The sequence below is a fragment of the Aythya ferina genome (assembly GCF_964211825.1).
Source record: "Aythya ferina genome assembly, chromosome: 1".
Classification (NCBI taxonomy): domain Eukaryota; kingdom Metazoa; phylum Chordata; class Aves; order Anseriformes; family Anatidae; genus Aythya; species Aythya ferina.
The window spans coordinates 110,330,907-110,354,192 of NC_140296.1; the positions used below are offsets into that span (position 1 = coordinate 110,330,907).

At 50.3% G+C, this 23,286-nt stretch overlaps 1 protein-coding gene across 2 annotated transcripts in view; it reads right to left on the bottom strand.

Annotated features, from left to right (window-relative positions):
- Positions 1-23,286, bottom strand: part of IGSF3 (immunoglobulin superfamily member 3) — an 83,461-nt gene that overhangs the window by 36,344 nt on the left and 23,831 nt on the right. For both annotated transcript variants that reach the window (XM_084527145.1, XM_084527144.1), the window contains exon 2: positions 22,492-22,869. In XM_084527145.1, the coding sequence (XP_084383271.1) occupies positions 22,492-22,869 (378 nt within the window). The remainder of the gene's footprint in view (positions 1-22,491; positions 22,870-23,286) is intronic.

Sequence of the window (23,286 nt, forward strand, 5' to 3'; positions counted from 1 at the left end):
AACTGGCTCCGGCAGTGAGTCAAGGTGAATCAGCTCCCAAATCCCTCTCTCTCCCTCCCTCCTTCAGAAACTCACCTTTTTGAGGGTTTAGCACTCCCTCTGATCCCAAGCCCGAGAGCCACCGGTTAGCTCCTGCAGCTTAATGCAAGCCTAAGCCACCGCAAATACAAGGGCAGAGCACATCGGCACGTACCTCTTTCACCCTGGGTTAGGCTGATGTGTTTTACTTAACAACACTTGAGAGCTAAGAGCAGGGACGTGGGAATTTTCTGTGGCTCAGCTGGCACAGGGTAACCTGCTAAGCCCCAGCCTCCTCGACCCACAGAACAGCCGGGGAGAACAAAAAAATACCCAGCACGAGGAGCGGACACAGCCTGGTCTCCTCTGGAGCTGTGCAGGCAATGCTGTCTTAATGTTTTACACCTCCGAAGCTGCAGGTAAGAAATGATAGAAGTGGAAAGCTTAGAAAATCCTCTTTTCAGCAATTTTAGTTTAAAGCCTTATTTCTTTCAGCCCAGCGTTCTCGGGGTGGGCAGGCAGGCAACACAAACAGCTGCGCAGGGAGGGAGCTGCGCGGTGCCATCTCAGAACAATCACGGCCCGTCTCAGGCCATATTCCCCGGGGGCTGTAACCACGTTTGTGGTGTTTCAGGCAGGTGGGCTGTCCCTCCCCAAAATCAATTTTCGAGGAGGATTCTCCTCTCTCTCTCTCCCCCGACTGCGTGCGGAAGAGAAAGAGCAGACCGGAGATAAGAGCGCGGAGCTGCTTGCAGAGATTAGCGCCTGCCTTTCAGGAGCCCAGCAGAGATCACACCGAAGGTCAAGGGGAGCTTGTTAAGAGCTGCGGTTCCTTCATTCAGGCAATCACGAAGGGTCTGAGTCCTACCAGGTTCCTTTCTCCTGCCTGCCTCCTGGGACCCGGCCTGTCCCACGTGTCGCAAAGCACAGGATCAGAATTTCCGACGGAAAAATATCTTTGGTGGAAGATAACCCAGGCCAAGATGCACTTGGGAGAGGAATCCTGAGAGCATTTTTTAAATTAAGGACTCTCGAGGCTCCAAACTGAGAATATGGATCCCTGTGCCTCGTATCTAGTGCAGACCAGCATGACTCCTATAATCCAACACATTAACCATCAGAGAGGCACTGATCAGTGGAGGAGAGCATTTCGCATCACGCACAAAAGTCAGTAATACGGATGGGCAAGCAGTGCTTGCTTCCAAAACGCTGGCCCTGGATCTCCTGCCCCATCCCCTCTAAAACAGCCTTCCTACTGAGCACACAAGCAGAGCATTTCAGTCCCCGCAAACAAAGCACCGAAGGAAGGACGGAATTAGGTTTTATTCTATTTTACAGCCCTAATTTCCGTTCAGCCCCGGTCTGGGTCTTAAGTTCCCGTGGGAAGATAAAGTAAAGACGCTGGCTTTCTGCTGCACGGACGGGGAAGGAGAAATGAGAATCTCGTCTCTTCATGCCTGTCTCCAAGCAGATTGCTGAGAGACACAGGGTGGCACATAAATAGAACAGAGAAAGTTTGGAAATCTCAGAACAAAAAAATCCCCTGTACAAACTAACGGTAGGAATTTCGTCTAACGGTCCTGTTCCAAGTACGGGGATTGTTTGCAACGCCTCGCCCAGCCATACATCTCCGGCAGACAGCAGGCCATCTACCGAGCCACAGGGCAGCCTGAGCTGGGGGATTTCTGGCAGCTGGAACGAAGGACGTTGCTTCTGCTGGATATTTCCAAGCCACCGTCTTCCATCGAGGTTTTGGCAACCCCGAAGTGTTATTGTGAAGCTAGCACCCCCGTGATGAATGAAAGGCACGGTCTGGCTCTTGCAGGATGGAGTCCAAGCCCTCCAACCACGAGGAGCACCTGCTCTCTTCCTGCACTGAAGACTGCAGGAAACAGAGCTGAGACGAGCAGTGCAAATTCAGCCAAACACCGTCAGACTTCTGCCACCAGATAAAGGCTGCACTGATAAATCCAGGTAACGTCCACTACTGCAAATCCCTTTTCCCAAAGACGTTCTTTCTACTGTACTTCTGTAATTTTGCCTCTTACACACGTGGCGATAGCAAGCTCTCCTCTTTAAGCTCTCCATGCTCCCAGCTTCTTCTAGTTCAGGCAGCGGTGGTCTGGGGAACAGGGGATAAGGACAGGAAGACAGGAGCCGAAGTGCTGTGCTTGGAAGTGCATTTTCAGACTGTGTAAAGCGTTCTCCTGCTCCAGCATAGCAATCAGCTACTCTGGAAAAGCTACTCTGGCACACACAGCCAGCTGACTTTATGTACGAGTGTGCTTGCCATCTTTATATTGAAAATTTTTAAAAATATTTTTGTTTTTATATTCATTGATCTGGGCATTTCAAAGCACCCAGTGCCCTTCCCTCCTCCCAGATTTCTGTTGACCCCTCTGGTTATCACCACGAAGACAGCTGGCCACCACCAAGCTGCTCGCCCTGTAGAAGAGCACTGACTACAAGATTAGAGCAGCGCCCCTCACAGCTACAGAAGGGGACACCACTTTTCCCTACAACCTGTGCTGTGCTTGAAGGCGATGAAGACGACAGGCGGTGGGAAAGCTGCGAGCAAGAATCAGTTGACAGGAACAACCAAGGCTCTGTCATGAAGTCCTGCATCGCCCTGGCAAGGCACACAAAGAAATCCTTCTGCTCACCACGTCTCCAGCAGCAGCTCCTAAACCAGGCAGGCAGAAACTTAACAGTTCCTGCTGTACAAATTATATATTCTAACTATTTTTGTGGCTTATTGGTGCCTCATTTCACAAAGATCAAGGGTCCTGCGTTCTGCCCTTAGTGAGCTTCTTCACAAGCCAGCAGCAAAGCCCTCCTTGCAGCTGCATCCTGCCGTGGCTCTTGGGCTGCTCTTATGTGGACGACTGTCTGGGGGAAATCTCACTGCTAGGGAAGAGTAAAAGCTTTGTGCAACCCCAATGAACTCACACTGACAGCAGACTTAGCCACAGAGCAGCCACCAGGTGGTCTCCCACAACAAATGCTAAATGCTGAGATGCAACACCCATTGCAGAAAGAGCTAGACACTTCCTCTGGCTTTACAGTCTCTGGTCGCTTCTCAGCCCCGTGCCAATCACCGAGCCCTGCTGCTCATCAGGAGGTCCCCACGGGGCGAGGAGCCCCACAGAAAGATGGCTTGCTCAGAGCCAGCAGCACAGACACACAACTGATGGTTACGGACAGAAGGCAAAAGTTTGGGTCTCGCAAAATACATGTAAGGTCTTCTAGAGGTCAGTACCCCAGATTTTCTAGGATATCCCAAATCCTTTGCAGTACAGAGCAAGGAGGCATTTTAAAATAAACAGTCAGGAAATAAACTGTGCATCAAAATAAAGAAAACAAGTTTTTGGTGCGCCTATTATTAAACCCAAGGCACAGACTGTATCAAAGTAATGCACTGCAGCAAACAAACAAACGAAAAAAGCAGCAATGAAAATAAGTCAAGAATAAACTAGTAAATAGGAAGTTTCCACGATGTCTCCAGAGCAGGATCAATACCACTGGCTCCTGCAGAATCCAGGATTTTATTTATAGTGTTTCCAGCCTTCTGCCGGTGAAGCTACTGAGTGAGAGCCAAACGCAGCTGACACACTGCTGTCCCCAGGTCTCCAGACAGCTCCATTTTTCCCCGTCAGTGCCTGTTTCACCACCGCATCAGAGTGCAAAAGGCGCTGAAAGCTGTCAGCTTCCCAGCTGCTATTCGCTACCCTGTAGGTAAATGGCAAAATGACCAGCACGGAGCATTTCACTTGCGTGGCTGCTTCCGTGCGTACCCTCAGCAGAGGCAGGCTGCGGATCTTCACCAGCTGAGACACCAGCCCAGGAAGAGCAGCAGATGCTCCGCTGGCTGCTGCCTGCTCAGCGGGCTGGGGAAGGCACAGAGCAAGGGAAACATCGCCAGCTCACATCAGCCCAAAGAGACTCTTGAACAGGAACAGGGAAAAGACAGGAGACTGCAGACTTCTCACCGCAGCAGTGCCCTTGGACAGCGTCTTCTTGTATCACTACCTTTTATTTTATAACTTTCTCCTGCTGGTAGATATCCTCAGGTTAACATCTCCCTACAGACATGCAAGCTTCAAGGAGACAGGAACAGGAAAGGATTTCCTGTAAAGCTTCAGCTACTGATGTTTCCATCCAGAAATGCCACCAACGCTGCCTGATCTCCGCCTGAAGCTGAGCCTGCTCAGAGCCCGTTCACCCTCTCCAGCTCTGAGACAACGGCTTGTCTCACAAGCACCTGTAAAGTTTGAAAGCCCAAGACCTCTTGTGCAGATGCGCTACGGCATGCAAATAAAGAACATCTTAGGAGCCTGATAAGATACACAGTCTTGCATCACCCTTGCTCTGTACTGTCTGGGGGGGGAAGAACTTCTCACAACTGCCTGATCCAAGTGGCCTTTTTGCAAGCAAGTAGAACTGGAAATCAACACAGGTCGATCTGGAGAATTATGATTGATTAGTCGATGAGAGCGATCATCTCGTTGCTGAAAGCAGAGGACACCGATGGCAAATGGTCAGAGCAGATTAATTATTTAACTCATGGCAGGTGCATGGACCCACAACCCATTTAATAGGTTTTCTCCTGCCACACAATGGAAGCTTGACTGATCCCACAATTAGTACCACCCGGAGGCACAGGAGCCAGCTAGAGCGCAGTCTACCTGAGCAGAGCTTAGTACCCGGGAGGTGAGGTTTGATGTTTGCAGTTCATGCTCTGCGGGAGCATCACCATTCTGCCCCAGGTAGAAGAAAAGCAGAGCATGAAATGACAGCGTGAGCATGCCTGCCTGCCTCTCACCTAACTTTAGAAAGTGGCAACTACTTTGAGAGTGGCTAAAGCTCTCAAACGAACACTGAGAGATGGAGAGCAGTCTCAGAATAACATCTCACAGGTTTCATGGAATAGCTGGAGAAGCACAGGAGATACCCACCACATATAACTATTTCTCTGAGGAGATGAATGCACTGTTTGTTCAAACCTCAGATACTAAAGAAGTAACCTGGAAGACAAGCACGGGAATATCCCAATCAAGGAAAAGCAACTTTATCAGCTACCTAGGAATTCAACCATGAAGCAAAATAAATAAATAAATAAACCAACCACAGGAAATCAAGCTTCACTAGTCCCTCTACTCGCATTTTTCTTCTTTCTTTTATAAAATAACTCTTACCAAAACTCAGCCCGCTATCAGCTACTCTTACTCTTCCCAAAATTCAGCACACTATCCTGTCTAAACCTGGGGGAAGCATTAATCCACTTATAAAAAAAAACACCACAACACCCTACACCAAAGGTAGACCCAAGAGCATTGCTTTTGGCACAGCTAGGACATGTCCTCCCAGCTTGCCTATCGAAGTTCTGTTCCCTGTAAGGCAGACTTACAAAGTGGGGGTATTTTTAAAGGCTATCATATTTCAAATCATGGCTAAATTCCTGTAAACACGACCTTCTGAAAGGAAGAAGAAAATAGCTTTTGCCTGTTCCTTTTTCTGCTACACTAAAAGAATGAGAAAGATTTATTTTTTCTTAATTATTCTGTATTTTTTCCAGAACCCTTGCTTGAGCACATTAGGTATTCAGGTCTCCTGTGCCCTGGCAGACTCCAGGGTGACCAAAGAGCTCGTGGTACCATGACAGCGCAGCAGGAAGAGTGGAGAAATCAATGAGGGAAGAAGTTTCTATTGGACTCTCAAAGCTCCCAAATCCTGTTTTTTTCCTACTTACAACACAGCTGGGAGAAAAATTCCTTGCGAAATACTTTCCATTTGCAGCCAGTTATGGGACATATGGGATATATATATATGGGAAAAGGGCTTACACCTGAGGTTGCAAACAGCTTGGCCAGGCTGGTGCTTCCAAATGCCACCATCCTACAGCAAAATGAATTACACAGCACCACTGCGTCCTACTTCCCCTAAAATAAACAAGCTGGGAAATGATCAGAAAAGACAAAATAATGACCCTTGTTTAAGAAAAATGTTCATTCTTCCAACCATCACTAAAAAAACAAAACACAACATAAAAGAGACAGAAAGCCATTTCCCCTTAGAATTCATTGCAAGTTTATTTGAGTACTCGATCATCCCCAGACATCCTGGATCTATTAAGGACTGGTTTATGCCAGAAAAATCCATGCAAAGTGATTTCAGTTAAACTAATGCAGCCTCTTATACTTGCATGTTAAAACAGTTTTACTGCAGACTTCAATCCATGCAGTTTACTTTGAGAACTTAAGGAGTTTAAAGGTGCCCACATGGGGGAGGGGGTATTAAGGCTGTGGAAAGGATACACAGGACAGATCCAAAACTCACTGCCTCATACGGTGCAAGAGAAAGGCCAATGCCTTTCAGGTCACCAATGTAAATCCAACTGCTGAGAGCGTCCCAAAACAACACAAAAAGATTTTGAAGATAAAATTCCTAGGAGGCTGACAATCACAGAATGGTTTGGGTTGGAAGGGCCCTTAAAGACCACCCAGTTCCAACCCCCTGCCGTGGGCAGGGACACCTCCCGCCAGACCAGGTTGCCCAAAGCCCCATCCAGCCTGGCCTTAAACACCTCCAGGGATGGGGCACCCACAGCTTCTCTGGGCAGCCTGGGACAGGGCCTCACCACCCTCTGAGTGAAGAATTTCTGCCTTATATACAATCTAAACTGACCTTCTTTTAGTTAAAAACCATCACCCTTTGTCCTGTTGCAACAAATACTCATCCTTTCCCTCTAAGAGCTGCTGATGTGCCCAACACCACACCGAGCACGGCCCTGCACTGCCTGCAGTTAGATGTGACACATCCTCATGCGGAGCATGAACAAAAATGCACCACCGAAGCCTGGTCTCCACCAGTCTTCTACTTCCTTCTTTTAAGCTATGGTCAGTCAGGTCCTCGTGACTCCTTGAAGGAAAGGAGTCATACATCTGCTTTCCACCCTACAGTTCATAACTGCTGACTCTGTGCTTTTGTTAGTACACCGTTCATATAGATTTTAGGACAGGACATCCCAGCAAACTGTGCACACTGCCTCCTTCCTGAAGTGCCCCCAGCCATCCTGCTGGGACAGAGCCCAACAGACCACAGCATGGCAAACAGCCCTCAGGAGCAAAGAATTGCAAGGTTTGGGCTTGCTTTGTTTTTACAAAGCCCCCGGTACCCGTCACATATTAGAGGTGATTATGGAGCTTCTCTGCTGACATGTTCAACAGCGTACACCTTTGAAAACCTCTTATTTCCCTTTTAAGTATTTCTCTCCTTCCTGTCTTCCACTTTTTTTTTTTTATTGTTTCTTTACAGGCTCCTCATTTACCTTCAGACTCAACCATTTAATTTTTAATAAGAGGCTTCACTGTCTATCCCCTGTCTCTTCAAAGGCCCAGCTTTATTTTTCTGCCTCTTCTTGGTCCCCCCTAGCCTAATTGTTATCATTTCTAACCTTCCTTTGCCTTCTTCTCCCCTCTAATCTCTCCTTGCTCCCATCTTCCCCTTCTGAAGTAAGTCCTTTTCATCCCTCACCTCCCTCTTGCCCTCAGCCAAGCATCCAAATACATGTGGAGCAAGTGTAACCAAGCATAAATATGAAAGGGATCCTCAAATTCTAGCAAAACGCTTGCCCCTACCTATTCAAATATTTGACTTACAATGATTAAGTGCAAGAAGATCATAAATATTTTTTTACAGAGCTGTGCAGGTCTTTAATAAACCCCAGCTTCTGCCTCAATGGCAGCCAGGACTGCAGTTGCTGAGCTGTTTCTATGCATTACAGGAGATTTGCTCCAAGGTAAAAGAGAGGGATGCCTGAGCCAGGAGCTTGAATTATAAGCAAGGAGATTTCATTCCCCTGCTGCTGCTTGATTGAAATTCAATGCCTTCCTCTCACCTGCCTCTTTGTTATGCTAACCTCTCCTGGCTGGCCAAAAAGTTCCTGTCCATGCTGCCACCAAACCTGGGGAACTTCATCTTGCAAAGTCCAGGCTTGCTGGATGCAGCCCAGCACGGCCTCTTACAGGGCATATCCATGCCATGGCCAGCAGCTTGCTGCCACCCCTCCTCAGGGCAGGTAGGTACGGGGGTGTCAAGCAATGCCAACATCAGTGCCAGGGGACATCAGGTGAAGTCGTTGCCCTGTGAATGCCCATCAAGGAACATGGCAGGTTTTACACAGCACTGCCACAGCATCCTCAAAAGCACTGGGTTTGCAAGGGGTGGATTAGGACTGGAGCATGAAGTCTTCTCTTACGGTCTCCCATTCCTAGACAGAAGGCTGCTGCAAATAAATGGTAGCAAAAACTTCACTCCTTGCCAGCCAGGTGACCAAACCTGGCTCAAAAACGATATTTATCTCATTTTCTGTGTTTTGACTTGAATTTCTGCATGGCCTCCTGGGCTTTAAGCTAGCTGCTTACGCCTGCCCCCACCACAGAGATGCCATGGGTCACCTGAAAAACCTTTGGTGAAGACTTGCTGTTCTGCTCCAGAGCTAGCCCCATACCCGCTGTGCTCCTCCAGCCCCATCTCCAGCTCCCATCCTTTCTCCACAAGGGAGCACATGCTCGTTTTTGGCATTCCACAGGAAAAGCAGGTCCCACCAGTGCAACGAACCTCACAGCAGCAGGCTGCGAGCGCTGGTGAGAGCAAGTTTTGCAAAAAAAATGCCCCCAAGCCCCTACACCCCCCTCCCAGTGCTCCCCAGATGCTCTCCCAGAGGGCGGAGCTGTTTGCTGGGACCTCAGAACGGTCTCTTGCCAGGAGGAAATAAATAAATGAAATAAAACACGCCCGTGTGTGGGCTCATGCAATTTTAATCAAACTAATGTCTGCAAAAAGGGGGGGATCAAGGGGCGGGGGGGGGGAGGGAGGGATTACGGTGCCACTTGTTCAAAGCGCTCCCGTTTATTCCACATCTGCGATCCCTTCTGAGCTCCCAACAGCAGCGAGGAGCATGAGACGCACAAAGCGAACACGTCGCGCGTACCGAGCTGTCTCTTTGTTTTAGTCACTGTCTGCAGCTAATGTCAGCGAGAGAGCACTCCTGGGAGCAACGCTTCGGTGCAGCGCCAGCTAATTACACACTGACAAAAGCACCCGGGAGGGGGGAAATGAGAAAGAAAGGAAACCGAGCATCCTAAAGAGCAGAAAACGGACTGGAGATGGGAGCAGGGAGCCCAGACCTGCTTCCCACAGGGCCAGGAGATGGAGTTACACATGGGATGCAAGGAGCATGCCCTAAACCAGCACATCGTCCCCTGCCCCGCAGAGCTGCGATTGCACTGAAGGACAAAGGGTACCCCAAAGCTGGCAATGCCGATGCTCAGCTACCTCATGGGGACGTGTAACACTTGGTAACACTCTGGGGTTAGATGTCCTCTACTCAGTGCAACACCTCCTTCTGAGAGAGCTGAGAGCCACCTGCCTGGGGCTGGGCAGTCAGCAGGAGCAGATCCCCACAGGGCTTCGGTCTGAGCTACCCCGGCCCCGGGCACTGCTCACAGACAGGGATTAAAGGCAGGGAGATGAGAATTTCAAGCACGTATCGGGCAAACCCATGTGCATTCCCCACAGCGACAAATAATCGGGTGCCAAGGAGGAGATTAACCCTGTGGACCAAAGAAAACAAAGGCACAGGAGCCGGCCTGCTTACAAAGCTGCTGCTTCTTCTCCCAGACGAACACAAATCTCTCTAGCCAGGATGAAGGTAGCACCTGCACGAGAAATGCTGACTGCTGCCAAATAAATACAAGCCTCCGATTTTACGTGGATCCACAGCAAGCAACACCAAGATGTTTGTGACAGCTGTTGTGGTGGTGAGCCCACCCGAAGCTGTGACAGGACATGACTGAGCAGCACCAGAGGCCGCCCCTTGCTATCAGGCAGATGTGGCCACCCCACATTTGGGGAAGAGTTGGGAAGAGGCTTTCCCCACAGGCTGCCAACTAATGACCATGAGAGATGTCTGTGTGCTGCCTCCTTGACAGGCAGGTGTGTCATGACAGGCTTCCAGTGACACATCCCTGTCACGGCAGCGTGGTGGCCAGTCAAGAGACCTGCAGTAACGCCACCCTGGGCTGTGATCCTGTCACTTCTCATGAACTTAACCATGCCGGGCTCCTGATGGCATCTACCTGCATGCTGGCTGTCCCGCTGCTCCAGGAGGCCACCCCGAGCAGCAGCGCTGTGTCCTGGCCATCACCAAGAGGACTGGCATTTCTCTCCCGACAACTTCAACTAGCAGATAATAAGGGATGGGCTGGGCGGCCCACAGGGACCCTGTGGCGGCTGGCTCAGACTCATTGCGCTTGGGCAGAGATGGAAAATGCCTTCTGGACACTCAGGGAGGGGACCAAGACAAGTGGAGGATTCTGGTGTGGCCTAGGGCACATGCCATTGAAAACATCTTGTTAGCACAAACCGGTGGCTACTACCCAGCTTGACTTAGCCCTATCAGCCCTATTAGCCCCCTCAGCACACCACAGGAGGGGACAAGTCCATCTTCCTGCACGGACGGTCTGCAAAACCTGCAGAAACTCCCTGCAGCCCTGCTGCGGGTGCACGGGGCAGCTCAGCACCCCAAGCCAGCACAGCACTTCTCTAAAGCAACAGGCCCGGGCTAAGCGGGACACCACGGATGCGACTCTAGGCACCCACCCAACCATGTCTACAGTCTCCCAATTCCTCCTCTCCCCTTCTCTCTGTCGACATCAGGCCCTTGTCAGATGCCTCTTGAAGCAGATGAGATCTGACAAGCCTCATGTCTCTGAGGATGAGCAGGCAGCAGACGCCGCTCTGGCCACTGATAGAGGGGAGTGGAAATGATCTGAGAGCAAAGAGTGCCGGCATCTCATTACCCACCGCTCGCCAGCCCGCGTTACTCATAAAGTCACTTCAAAAGGAGCTCCTCAAAGCGTGCCGGCTCTGCCTCCTACTTCCCAGTCACAAGGGGAGAGGAAGAAAGGGTGGGCGGCAGTGCAAAGGTAATTACTGCATCCCGATGGCCCTGATGGAAGACTGCACTGAAACCCTGCTTGCCTGCTCTGGGGTCAAGAGCCTGAGTCAGCCACTAGGGCACTGCTGAAGGACACATGAAAAGGGTGGGGAAAGAGCCCCCACATGGTCCCTGCAGCAAAAGGCCTGCTGGAAGTGGTGCCCATGTCTCCAGCAGTCCTGGATCCTGTACCCCAGGAACCAGCCTGGAGGCAGTAGTCCCTCATGCGCAGGGACATCCCCTCATCCCCCAGGGCCACAGCTACTCAGTGTTCAAGTGGCTTCGGCTGCCAAACAGCTCAAGCAGGGCTTTTTGGGTGGCTGGCATTGCTCCTGACTGCTTACTCGATAGCTGAGCTCTGCACAGGTTTGAGCTCTGTTCCAGCTTTCTCCTCCTTATATTCAAGCCCGGCGCTGCCAGGTGGGCCATCCGTAATGCACAAATGTCACCTGCCATTCTGCAAGGCATTGTGTCAGAGGACAGGTGGCATTTGTACACCTGAGGGAGCTCAAAAGGTGACAACGCAGTGCCAGAGGGCCTGTGGTCATCTGCAGCACACTGATGCAATTCTTCAGTGGATAACAAGGCTCAGGCGCCTCACATTAACCCTCTAATTTAATGAGAGCCTCATATTAACCTTCTTAATTAAACCTCTAAAGCACATCAGCTTGCTGCTTCGGGAACCACATGGGGTTTCCACGCAGCACACGAAGCAGTACGCAACCCAGACTCCACACCTTCTGACCTTCTGGGAGAAGACGTTTGGCACTACAAGTTATAATTGTGACACGTGTTTGGTAAGGAACGGATTTATAAATGCCTTGCTCTCTCAAAGAGGCAGGTAAAAACGAGAATGACAAGGTCTGAGAAAGCAAGTGCTTTTCTCACACCATACCCAGGACAGAGGCACCTCTCACCAGAAAATCCTGCCCACTGTGCTGCACCTTCCCTAGGCAGCAATCCCTACTACAACATCTCTTTGTGGAGCCCTGAGTTATCATTTTAAGCAGTAAGGAATAAAGCCCTGCAGGGCTCAATCTGTTGAGAGAGTCAAGGAACTGGAGCGGGATGGAGCAGACACTGCAAAGCATCTGTCCCATTAGTGCCAGCACAGCCAACACCCATCGCTTGTGGCAGAGGCTCGCTCAGCGCTCAGATGGGGAGGAAAGCAAAGTACAGGCAAAACCACAGTCCTCTCAGCACTGTAAAGCACCTTTGTTCAGACTCAGCCCTCTAGCTTGGGCTCTGCTCCCTTTGCGGGCTCTCTAGAAACATCTCTTGCTGATGGCAAAGGGGCGGCTGATCCCTCCCTTCCCGTCAGGATCCTCTGGAGCACTCCAAGGGCTAGGGATGCTGCACACCATGGTTCCCCGCTGCTCTTCTCTTCTGAAGGTGGCAGGGAAACCCTACAGTGGGGGCAACATGTCCACATAACCATGATGTGGGGCTGAGGCAGGCAGCCAGCTGCACCAAACCCCAGACACATGGCTGGCTCTGGGGTCGGAGGTGGGGAGATGCCACCCCCTCCTCAAGTGATGTGCATAGCCCGCAGCTCTCCTCCCCATTACATCTCCTACTTACAAGCAGCTGTTTGGCAGCATTACTAATCAGTGCCGCGTGGAATAATGTTACATCTCCCCCAGCACTACTCTGTTATCTTCTTTCTTTCCCCACCTCCAGCTGCTGCTTTCCTTCCACCACCCCCAGACTGGAAAGCAATAATACATTCCTTTGCTTTATCCAGGCTCTACTTTTCTAATAATGTAAACAATTTACTTATAACCCATGCAAAAAAAAATTAAATACAGTTAAACCCACTTAAAATAAATACTTGCTGAAGGAATATCAGCTGGAGACTGCTCTCTGACTTATAATAATCCCACTGCGCCCAGGGAAATCCTCTTAAACCTATATCAGATAAAGATTGTAAAACTGTTATAGGGCTAAACTGGCAGGGCAGCCACAGAGTCAAGATGGAAAATGTCTCGTCCCAGCTTCTCCATACTGAGAGGCAGCCCCATCCCCATCCAGGTCAGGCATCCCTCTCAGCACCCCAAGAATTTTCTCCTGTGCAGGAGCATCGGACCCATGCCGCATGGCAGGAGGCAGAGGAGGGGGAACAGCCCGTCCCACCAGGCTTTGGAGGGGCTGGAGGAAAGGGCAGGGAGCCCCAGGACTCACAGCCTGCTGTGGAGCATTGCTCTCCTGTTCCCATCCACAGCTGGAAGCATGGAGGCAGGCAGATGTTGGGTTAAATAGGCTTGGAGGCTGAAAGCAAACAAGCACACATCACCTTCTGCCAGTCACACTGGACTGAGATTTTAAAGGATATTTAGGCCTCTGCACAGCCCTGCAAGTGCCCAAGTGCACCTGGGGCTTTGCCGTTCGCCACCAGACCTACCTTCAATGCCACCTGAGAAAACCATTGGGACTGACAGCAGGAGCAGCTGCCCTCGACCCTCCGGGCAGCAGACCGACAGGAACGCAGAGCAACCCAATCGAGGGGACTGGCATCAGAGAGCAAACAAAGCAATCCCCGAGGGAAAATGGATGAAAAAGGAGGAGTGGGAGGAAGGAGCAAGCACAGCAAAACCTCCCCAGGGAAGCAGCAGGAAAAAAAAAAATGGGCAAAGAGGAATGTAATATTTTTGCTGGTAACAGAAGAGCGGCCGGCTCCGTTATGGGATTTCTCAGCGCTGCAGCTGGCTGGAGCTGCAGGCTCCGTCCTCCACTTTCAGAGTTCACCGAGCAATTGCTACGAGCGGGGACGGCTGCCATATGCTGCCAGCTGCGCTCGCCTCTACCGCGTTCCCCACACAGCGCCCAGAGCCCATCCAGAGGCGCGGGAGCAGAGCATCCTGCACATGTCAGCCCAGCAGAGCTGCCAGCAGGGTCCATTGGTGAGGCACAGAGAGGGTCCCCAGGGCAGAGAGCTGCCAGGATGTCCCCATACCTGTCACATGCAGGTGTGCACAAGCGGAAGAGATGGTGCCCCTTGGCTGCCATCCATCCCGGCTGTTATTACAGCCAGAAGAAGTGTGAGAGCCTCCATTGCCCTCCCTCATTTGGGGAAAGGAGACTGGGGGCAGCCCAGAGCACACAGGAGGTAAGCTAATTTCAGGACGGGAGGTGGCATCAGACTGCTTCTGACACCAGACGGTCTTTGGCTTCCCATGATTAGCAAGCAGATGCTGACCTGAAGGAGCTCCCTCACACACCGAGTTCACCCGCTTGGAAAGGATGACTAAAATCCCAAGTAATCCAGCTGTGCTAGAGCTGGCCTTCAAATGCACCAAGATCCCTGGCTAAAGATTCTTCTATCACACCTTAAAGCCATTCTTTCCCTCCTATCAGCACTTAACACCTAGATGTTACCGGCAATCTACAAAAGCAGCCTATACCACCCATTGCTCCTCTCACAACCAGGGACTGAGAGGCATCCTATAAATAAAGCAGGCCATTCAGGACTACCAAATACTCCATTTTACTGGGAACTGGCAAAGCACGCGGGAGAAGAGCTGGCAGGACGAGCGATACAGGCAACACGGGCTAACAATGCGCGTTGCTTTAGCAGCAGCTCATCTCACGGCAGCTGGCACCCAGGACGCTCAGAGGAAGGATGAGACCCATGGTCCCATAAAGCAATGATCAACCGGAGCCAGTGAGAGACCAGGCTGGAGGTGAAAGCCCTGAGCCTCCTGGAAGCAGGCTTCTGCAGGCTCTTTTGGCTTTCAAACACCATTTTAACCGACTGATTCGACTTTACTATTCAGGCTCAGTACCGCACAGAAACCTACCCGAGCAAAACGCTGCAATTCTTTACAGTCTGAAGGCACGGTAGCATTTGGGCTTCTGCGCTTCCCTTTATGACAAGTAAAAGGCATCATAAGTCTCGAAGTGAGAGGGTGCATTTTAAAGACCAGGCTAGATTTGAGAGCAGAGGGCTGTGCAATTGCCTGAGTCTGTGTTCATTTCCATTTTTAGAAATGCATTTTAAAATACATTTTCTCTTACAATGCCTATGTACAAGTGAACAGACAGGCATAAAAAAGGACACACGTTCACAGTGTAAACCTTTTCCTACGTACATTTTAGGATGTGCCCCTACCTCAAAAGGGACAGTGTAGGAGAAACATATGGAATGCAGTGATGTGCCCCAAATGTGTCTAACGCCAGGTTTCCCAGAAATGGGTAGGTGGATGAGAAAACAAAGAAAGAATTAGTTCCACAGCTGAAAGCTCAACATGTCGTGTCACCGAGTTGCCTGTGGTTTTGAGGGACAGGGCAGGAAGATAAGGAAGGGGGGGAACGAAACACAAAGAAAGTGGAGAGTAGATACAATGGATTTTTTCCATTTTTTCAGGTATGGTCCACCTAAAATTTGTTCCATTTTGCCTGCACAAATAGAAGTAGAGAAAGAAGTAGAGAAGGAATATCACGTAATACAATAATAAAGAAGTAAAAATCAGGCAAGAAATTCCAATGTGAAAGAATAGGAGACCGCATGCTGCAACAAAACAGGAGTAATTGGAAGTGTTTAGCAGGAAAAAACAACAATAGGAGACAAGATAAAGATACACATCATAATAAGCGAGCCTTCTCTAGCAATGTAAGGACACTTAAAGATATTGTTATAAGATTTCAGTTAGAGCCTGGAAGGTATCTACAAAAAGGTGTTTTAAAAAGCCCAAGGAAGAACTAGCCCATGCAATTCATTGCCAGATTGTCCGCAGCTAAAGCCAAGATTAAAAGAGAGAGCCTGCCTGGAAATGTAAATGGGTCTTAGTGCCCTCCTCCCACCAGCAGTTTTACAGCTGGCAGGGGCACATTGCCCCCTGGCAAGGCAGCTCCTGCTACCACCACAGCATCCCCAGGGGCAAAACCATGTGAGCTGGAGCACAGCTCTGCTTCCAGGGCATCAGGAACGACTAGGCAGGGCTGGAAATGAATCCTGTTCAGGATCATTACCAGGCAGAGCAGGAATATAAGCCTTTGTTTCTAACTCCCGTTATCTGAGGAGCTCAAAGCACTTTACAATTATTTAGCTTAGACTTTGTGAAAGGCTTGTATGCTATTATCCCTAATTTTACCAGCTGGGAAGCGGTGAGAGAGACAAGGGGGGGCCATACTCAGGAAGATGCAGCGAGCTGGCAGCATGGTGCAGGGCAGGACCCAAAACCTGGAGCCCTCCAGCCCCCCAGCATCAGAAACTGGGTGCTCTGGTTTGCTGCTGCCTTTGCCCAGGCTGTACCCATAGGAATCGCTAGGGGTAAATGTGTTTACCCACCCTCATCCCTCCCCAGTTAACAAACACTCTATCTCCATACATAGCAGGAATAGAGAAAAAAAAAAAAAAGGAAAAAAAAAGCAGAGCAGTATAGGTCTATTTTTTTTTCCAAGACTACTACAGAGAGATTTAGTCATGTGAAGGAGGATGGTAAGAACAAAATACGCCGTGTCTAGCTGCAAAGGACCACCTAGGAGAAGGTATTTGAATTTTTTTTTTTTATGTCAGCTAAAGGGGAATTTGAAAGCAAAGGACATTTTACTCCTCTGGGGAACTAATTACTGCAACAAGCAAAGCCCGAACAGGCAAAGATGAATATAACTCACAAAGCAGGAATTTCAGCGATAACCAATCCTCGAACTTCCTTTGCTTATCTGACTTCTTGGCTAAATAAAACATACACATAGATTGTGGAGGTAGCAGAGCCATCGAGATGGCCTCAGAGAAACTGGGAAACCTGAGCTTAGAATCCCCAAATTCTACCTTTACACACCAAAGTGGAGCGATAAACTCCTGCAACCTCTCAAAAGAAATAAGAAACATGACATACAAGAATATCCTGGTAAAAATAATGTGTGTGTATACAATAGGTCTTTGCTATTCTGTGATTGCCCACATTATGCCATTTTTTTTTTTAGCACTGACATCACCACTATATTCCACTCTTCACCTTTCCATGCAAATCGGTGCCTAACACTGGTTTCTACTACCCCATAGCCACGTGAAGCTCCACAAGACCATGGGACAGTGCAGGGTGGAAGGGACCTTTGAGGTCTGCAGTCCAAACCCCGTCCTCTGGCAGGGTCATCTATCAGGCAGAGTTGGCTATAAGGTCACACCAGGTTGCTCTGGGCCTGATCCTGTCAGGGCTTGAAAACTCCTAGAAGTGGAGGCCACGCAACTTCTCAGGGCTGTCTGAACCTCTCGTTTCAATTTTTGTCTCTTGTTGCTTGTCCTTCTGCTATGCACTGCTGCAAAGAGCCTGCTCTCTGTCCTCCTCTGAGCATAAGCTGCTAGCATGTGTGACAACACTTTCCCCTGTCTCTCAGGAGAAGAGGTTAAAAAAAAAGGAAGAGGCTGTGAACACTTCTACCAAAACCAGTAGATCCTTGTCTGCATGATCGCCTTCTTTCTCCCCAATACTTCCCTCAGGGAAAGCCACCTTCAGCCAAGTTGACAAGTGGAGTAAACTCGCAGCCAGCGAGGTCCACAAGCCCCCCGTGAGCGGCAGTAACAGCTCTCACGGTGAGCCCCACGGGTCCCCAGGAGCAGCTGCTGCTCTCCCCAGCGCGGCAAAGCCGTGAGATAACACCCTCCCTCTGCTCTGTGCGCAGACACACCACGTATGGCAGCACTTCGCATCGAAGGGGGGAAGCTGCTGGCAACAAGCAGCCGCAGCTGTTACGGGCAATAAAAGTTCATTTTTTTCTTCTTGCCTGTTACATCCCCCTTGGCTCTGCACAGATAAGTTCTGGAGGGTTTTGGTTGCAAGTTCAACAGAAGAGAACAGCCTTCTTCTCTCAGAAAAGCAGATCCGAGACACGCTCATCTCCTTCCCTTCCAACACAAAGTGTCAGGCCTGTATAAATCTTTCTTCTACCTCCAGCTCCATCAAAGCTTGTTGTGCCCAGTGCCAGGGCAAGAGGCACTTGTCACAAACTGGAACACGGGAGGTGCCAGATGAACATTAGCAGCACCTCCTTACCATGTGGGTGACTAAGCACTGGCACGGGCTGCCCAGAGAGGTTGTGGGGTCTGCCTCTTTGGAGATCATCACAAGCCACCTGAACATGGGCCCATGCAACGTGCTCCAGGTGGCCCTGCTTGTGGAGGGGGTTGGACGAGATGTGCTCCAGAGGTCCCTGCCACCCCCAAACACGCTGTAATTCTGTGAAAGCCTCTCAGACACCCTTCCCACCGCAGGCATGGACTTGGGGCTGGGCCCACAGCTCAAGTGCAGGGAAGAACCCTGCAACACACTCCAAAGGGCACTGAGTCCCCACAGACTGAGCTCTGGCCTGTGGAGAGTTTCGAGCAATGCAGGCGGCTCCACATTTGGAGATGAGACCTGACAAGGCTGCCTGCCAAAAACACACACCCAGCCCCTGAGGGTGGCCACAGCCAGGCAGGGCCATGAGGAACAGTGCTGAGAGCAGTGCACCAGCCTGCATGGTCCTAGAGCAGAAGCGTGTCCTGTCTGAGGGTGGATGGGGGAGCCACCAAAGAGCTCCTACCTGGTGCTAACCCTCTCTGCCTGTCTTTCACCCAAGCCTGGCAGGAAAGGGATGCCAGTGACCGTCCCTGCAGGCACCAGCCACCTGCACTGCAGCTCCTGCCCACCTCTGAGACCAAGCGCTGCTTGGCTCTCGGGTCTGCACCAAGATTGCTCCTCCTCACTCTGCAGTACTTTGGAGGTTGCTCTGCCTCTCCCTGTCCCAAGTCCTTTCATTTTTTTACTTTACCTTGTTTAAGATTGATGCTGCACAGCTGCTTCCCCAGAAGTAAGAAGTACAAGAGCTGCCACCTCCTCAAGTGCTTTGAAAGCTTTTCTCCCACTCTGCTACTACCTGCTTAAGAAAAAACCTCAAAGCTTGATTTCTTCCCTCAAATCACTTACTTTCTGAAAAAGAGCTCAATGTTTTTTGGAGCACAGATAAGAAAAACACTGAGATAAAAGTCTAAAACTTCTGAAGAGGTTAGACCTGGGCCTCTGTGCTGTTATCTAAGTAGCATACAGGCACACAAACAACTCATTGCAGATACAGAGTGGAGTACAAATTTGCAGTGACTCACACAGTCTGAAGTAACTGCCATGTGCTCACTTCTACCCCACAGCAAAACGCAAGTTTATTTACCCATCAACATAAGATGAGAAGCAGGGACCAAAATCTCAGATTGCACAGCACCCCTGCGGCTTCACCACCTAAGTTACTGCACAGAAACCTCTTCTGCCCACATTTCAGGAGGTATTAAGACAAGGATACGGTCATGGCAGTCTGGAAAATACTTCTGTCCTGCCAGTGATGATGCTCTGTTACTGGGATGCTGCTTTCCTTCACCTGCAAATTCCTCATCAACCTCAACTTCTGCAAACAGTGAAGGAGCAGCCCATGTACTCCTCACAGCTAGCACAAGCAGCAGGTCAGGACCAGCATGTAATTGCCAGTCAGGTCCTTACACTCTTCCATTTAATAGATGCAGTTTTGAAAAAAACTCTCTTCAATATGTCAAAGTGTCTTCCAAAATCAACTGCAAAGCCAGAATCTCCATCAGTTACGTAGGAGCCCCATGGGTGAACTTTCTGCAAGCAGCCAGTTTCTTCAGCCACTACAAGAAGAATTCACTTCACTCAGCACTAGCTGCCTGCCCCAAGGTAAACACCCTGGCTCTCTCTTTAGTAAACCCAAAGAAAGATGCTCCTAACCTACATAAAGATTTGCTCTCCAGATTTTTCTCTCTGTCCTCTGTCGGCAGATATTGCCTCAACATCTTGCTTAGGCAACGTGTTTAGGTTAGATGAGTGGGACAACATTCGTCTGATCTAAAAACCTCTTCTCCTCACCCGAAGTCAAAAAGCACAAACTAGCTTCAGCAATTTCCTATCAGCCTTGGGGAACTGAAGTCTATCAGCTCTACTCACAAGGCAAACAATGGAGCTGCAGACTTTGTACGTGGGCTAATCCTTTCTCATAAATCAATCACAAGGCCTTGGTTCCACAACATCCTGCAGAGCTGCACCTGTTTTTTTGCTGCCTCCCTCAGCACCTGCAATTCATGTGAGATGTCTTAAATTCCTCCTTCCAGCACATCTCACACGCTGGGCATAAACCCTCCTTCCCAGTGACTCCAGTCAAGAGGAGATGATAAAGGGGGTAGGAAGACAGAGGCAGAAACTTGTTTTTGAAGCAATGGAAATGAAGACTGGCAAAAAGCATTAAGCGTTGATATATGCTCCCCTATGACAGAAAGCCCTTGAACCACATTACTGTCCTCATTTCTACCTTAGCTGAGATTAGTGCCTGTGCTGTATGCCTCAATTCAGATCAGTGGAGATGAGAGTCCCACAGAGTGCCTGGGGAGCATTTCTCACTCCAGATCATCAGGGACACCAGGCTCTCAGAGCAGCACCAGATTCTGAACAAGAATGAACCTTGTAAGGACACACCAAAAATGGAAGAGGGACAACTAGCCATGCTTACTGTTCTTAAGGTGGGTAGAAATATATTTTCAAACCCAACCACCTACCAAGTCTATTTTTTAGCAACTGCAGAGCCCTTTATGCTGCTCAGATGGGAAGAGCAGAGATACATCCCAGCCACTTGCTGCAAGCCGAGACGTCCTGGTGCTGAGAGCAGCCCCGCATGTAAATCTGCACTGGTGCCCCATACAGCCCCCACAAACCTCCCCCACCATAGGCTTGTATTGCCTGTGTGAAAAAGAGGAAAACTCCTCCTTCAGATCTTCCCTCAAACCACGGGGCACCGCAACTCAAAGCTCCCAGAGCAGCAAGCCTAAAATCAACACTGCTCCAAAGCCATCCATTTCACACATAAACGGAGAGAATAAAGATGCTAACAAACCTGTCTCCCTCCAGGCTTTTCTGCTGCCAAAAAAGAGACACTCAATCTAATGAGTCAATTAAAAATTCATAACTGGATGAAAGAAAAAAAAAAAGTTTGGTTCTGTTTCTGAGAAAATGAGAACAATAACTCTCATTTAGCACTCATGTAGTTCTTATTGAATACTGTCTGCAGCAGTGAAGCTGTCCCGAAAACCCACGACCTGTAGCTGACAGCCAAACCACCAGAAACAGCTAGAGCGTGTGCTGCCTGGCCCCACAGAGATGCTCTGACCGGTGGGCAGGCATCTGGTACTGGGATAGACAGGGTGCCTGCTCACCTGGATGCCAAAAAGCCAAGCAGGCTGAGGGACAGCCCTGTTTGGGGCAGACCAACTGCTCCCAGAGCACTCTGCCATCTCTCATGGGCTATCACTGACTCAGATTTATTTGAATGGGGAACCACAAATGCAGACACCCAAAGCAAGTCACCTAACTACAGTAAGAGTATTTAGGCGTCGGTCTCCTGACTTAGGGAGCTGCTCGCTGACAGTAAGTGGGAAGGCAGGCACCAAAATAACCCCAGCCCTTGGGGCTTCTCCACTTTGGGACACCAGGTGGGAGAGTGATTTTGCTGACATCTCTGAAAGGACGCAGCCAAGGCAATGGCACAACCCGAAGAAGGGCTACTGGGATTTGAACCCACACCTCAGCTCCTTTCACAAGGATTTTCCTGCGTCAACACTATTGTCTTCATCGGCAACACCCAGATCAGACTGGATAATGCCAACCTGGTTTCTAAATGGGAGGCCTGCGGACACCTGGAGACTTGTGAACGTCTCCTAAAGAAAGCAAGCCTGCTGTCTGTGTGTTTGAATTTATCATCTCCTACAGTGCAACTCCTCTAGGAGTCCTTCAGCCAAGAAGTTTGATGGAAGCTATTTGACCGCTGTTAGCTGAAATAGAGACTTCAAATCCAATTCCATCTTGAGACACAAAAAGCAAGCTGCAGCTTGAAAAGGTCAAAGAAGCTAGTCAGAGAGGTGCTATGGAATTACTTCGAATCTTATAGAACCTGTTTTCGATTTTTCTAACACACAGGAAAAAAAAAAAAAAAAGGCACCCAACTCCCCCACATTCATCTACAGACAGCTCAATCTGATTGGTGTGCTGGCTTCAGGACTCGTTCAGCAGCGCCCCATCAAAGAGCTCCAACACCACGGTCTCTGCTGCTCCCTTTACACACCGCTCATTCCTGCTCCTCTCTTCCCTGCCCTGCTATTTTGCCACCTTTGGCACAAAGCTCTCTGCTGTGCCATCTGGAGCAGCCTTTCTCTGTCTGCATCAATCAGCCCTTGCCCCTCCTGCTTCCAGCCATGGCTTTATGCCTTCCTCACTGCCTGGTTTCTCTGCTTTGTAGATGCCTTGTTAGAGAAGTCCTGAATTCTCCCGTGTCCCTGTACAATGACTTTCTGTAATTTACACCACCGTGCTGCCTGCTTTCTGCTCCCATTCTCCCTCACCGACGCGTTTTACAACAGCTTGCATGGTCTACATCACCCACGGGGTCTGCTGCACCCCGGCTGGGTAACACACCCCGCTGCCCTCGTTGCCACCAGGAGAGCTTACCCACGAGGTTCATCTTGGCGCTGTAGCTCCCGAAGTACCTCTCGTCAGTGTTGGGCGTGTGGCACTCGTACTCGCCGGCATCCCGGTCCTGCAGCTCCTTGATGTGCAGCAGGACGGCGTCCCCCTGCACCCGCTCCACGTAGATCTCCCGGCTGTGCACCCGCTGCGTGTAGATGGCGTAGGGGAAGGAGGGGTCGGCCGTGCTGACGATCTGCACCTCACGCTCGGGGGCCGAGGGCAGGTAGATGGACCACTGGAAGTTCTGCTCGGCCGGGCCCTGGTAGCCGCTCACCTTGCACCACAGCGTGACGTGGGACCCCTCCGTGCGGTACAGGGGCCCCTCCTGCACCGCCACGTGCCGCTGGGCCGAGGCCAGGCCTGCAGGAGGAGAGGAGAGAAGAGGAGAGAGACCAGCGTTACTCCTCAGCAGGCAGCCCACACGCCTGCCCCCAAATACATAAGGGCCAGGCACCAGAAGGCCTCCACAGTGCCGGTGTTTGGCCAGCAAGGCACCAAATTGGCATGGTGGGCCCACAGGACAGGGCTTTGCGGGGGGGACCATGCCCTGAGCAGGGCCATGCACCCCAGCAGCCACCCCCATGAGCCACTCTGCCCCTTCACCGTACAGCTCCCGATTTGTTTTACCCCGCTCTCACCCTCCTTGGGTTTCAGGCCACGTGAAGCAAGGCCACAAGCAGCCCTCCTCCCTCGGCAAGACCTCCAGCTGGTACAAAATCCCATTGTTTTCCCCCGAAACCCAGCGTGCCTGCCTTCTCCCAGCTTCTCAGTCACGCT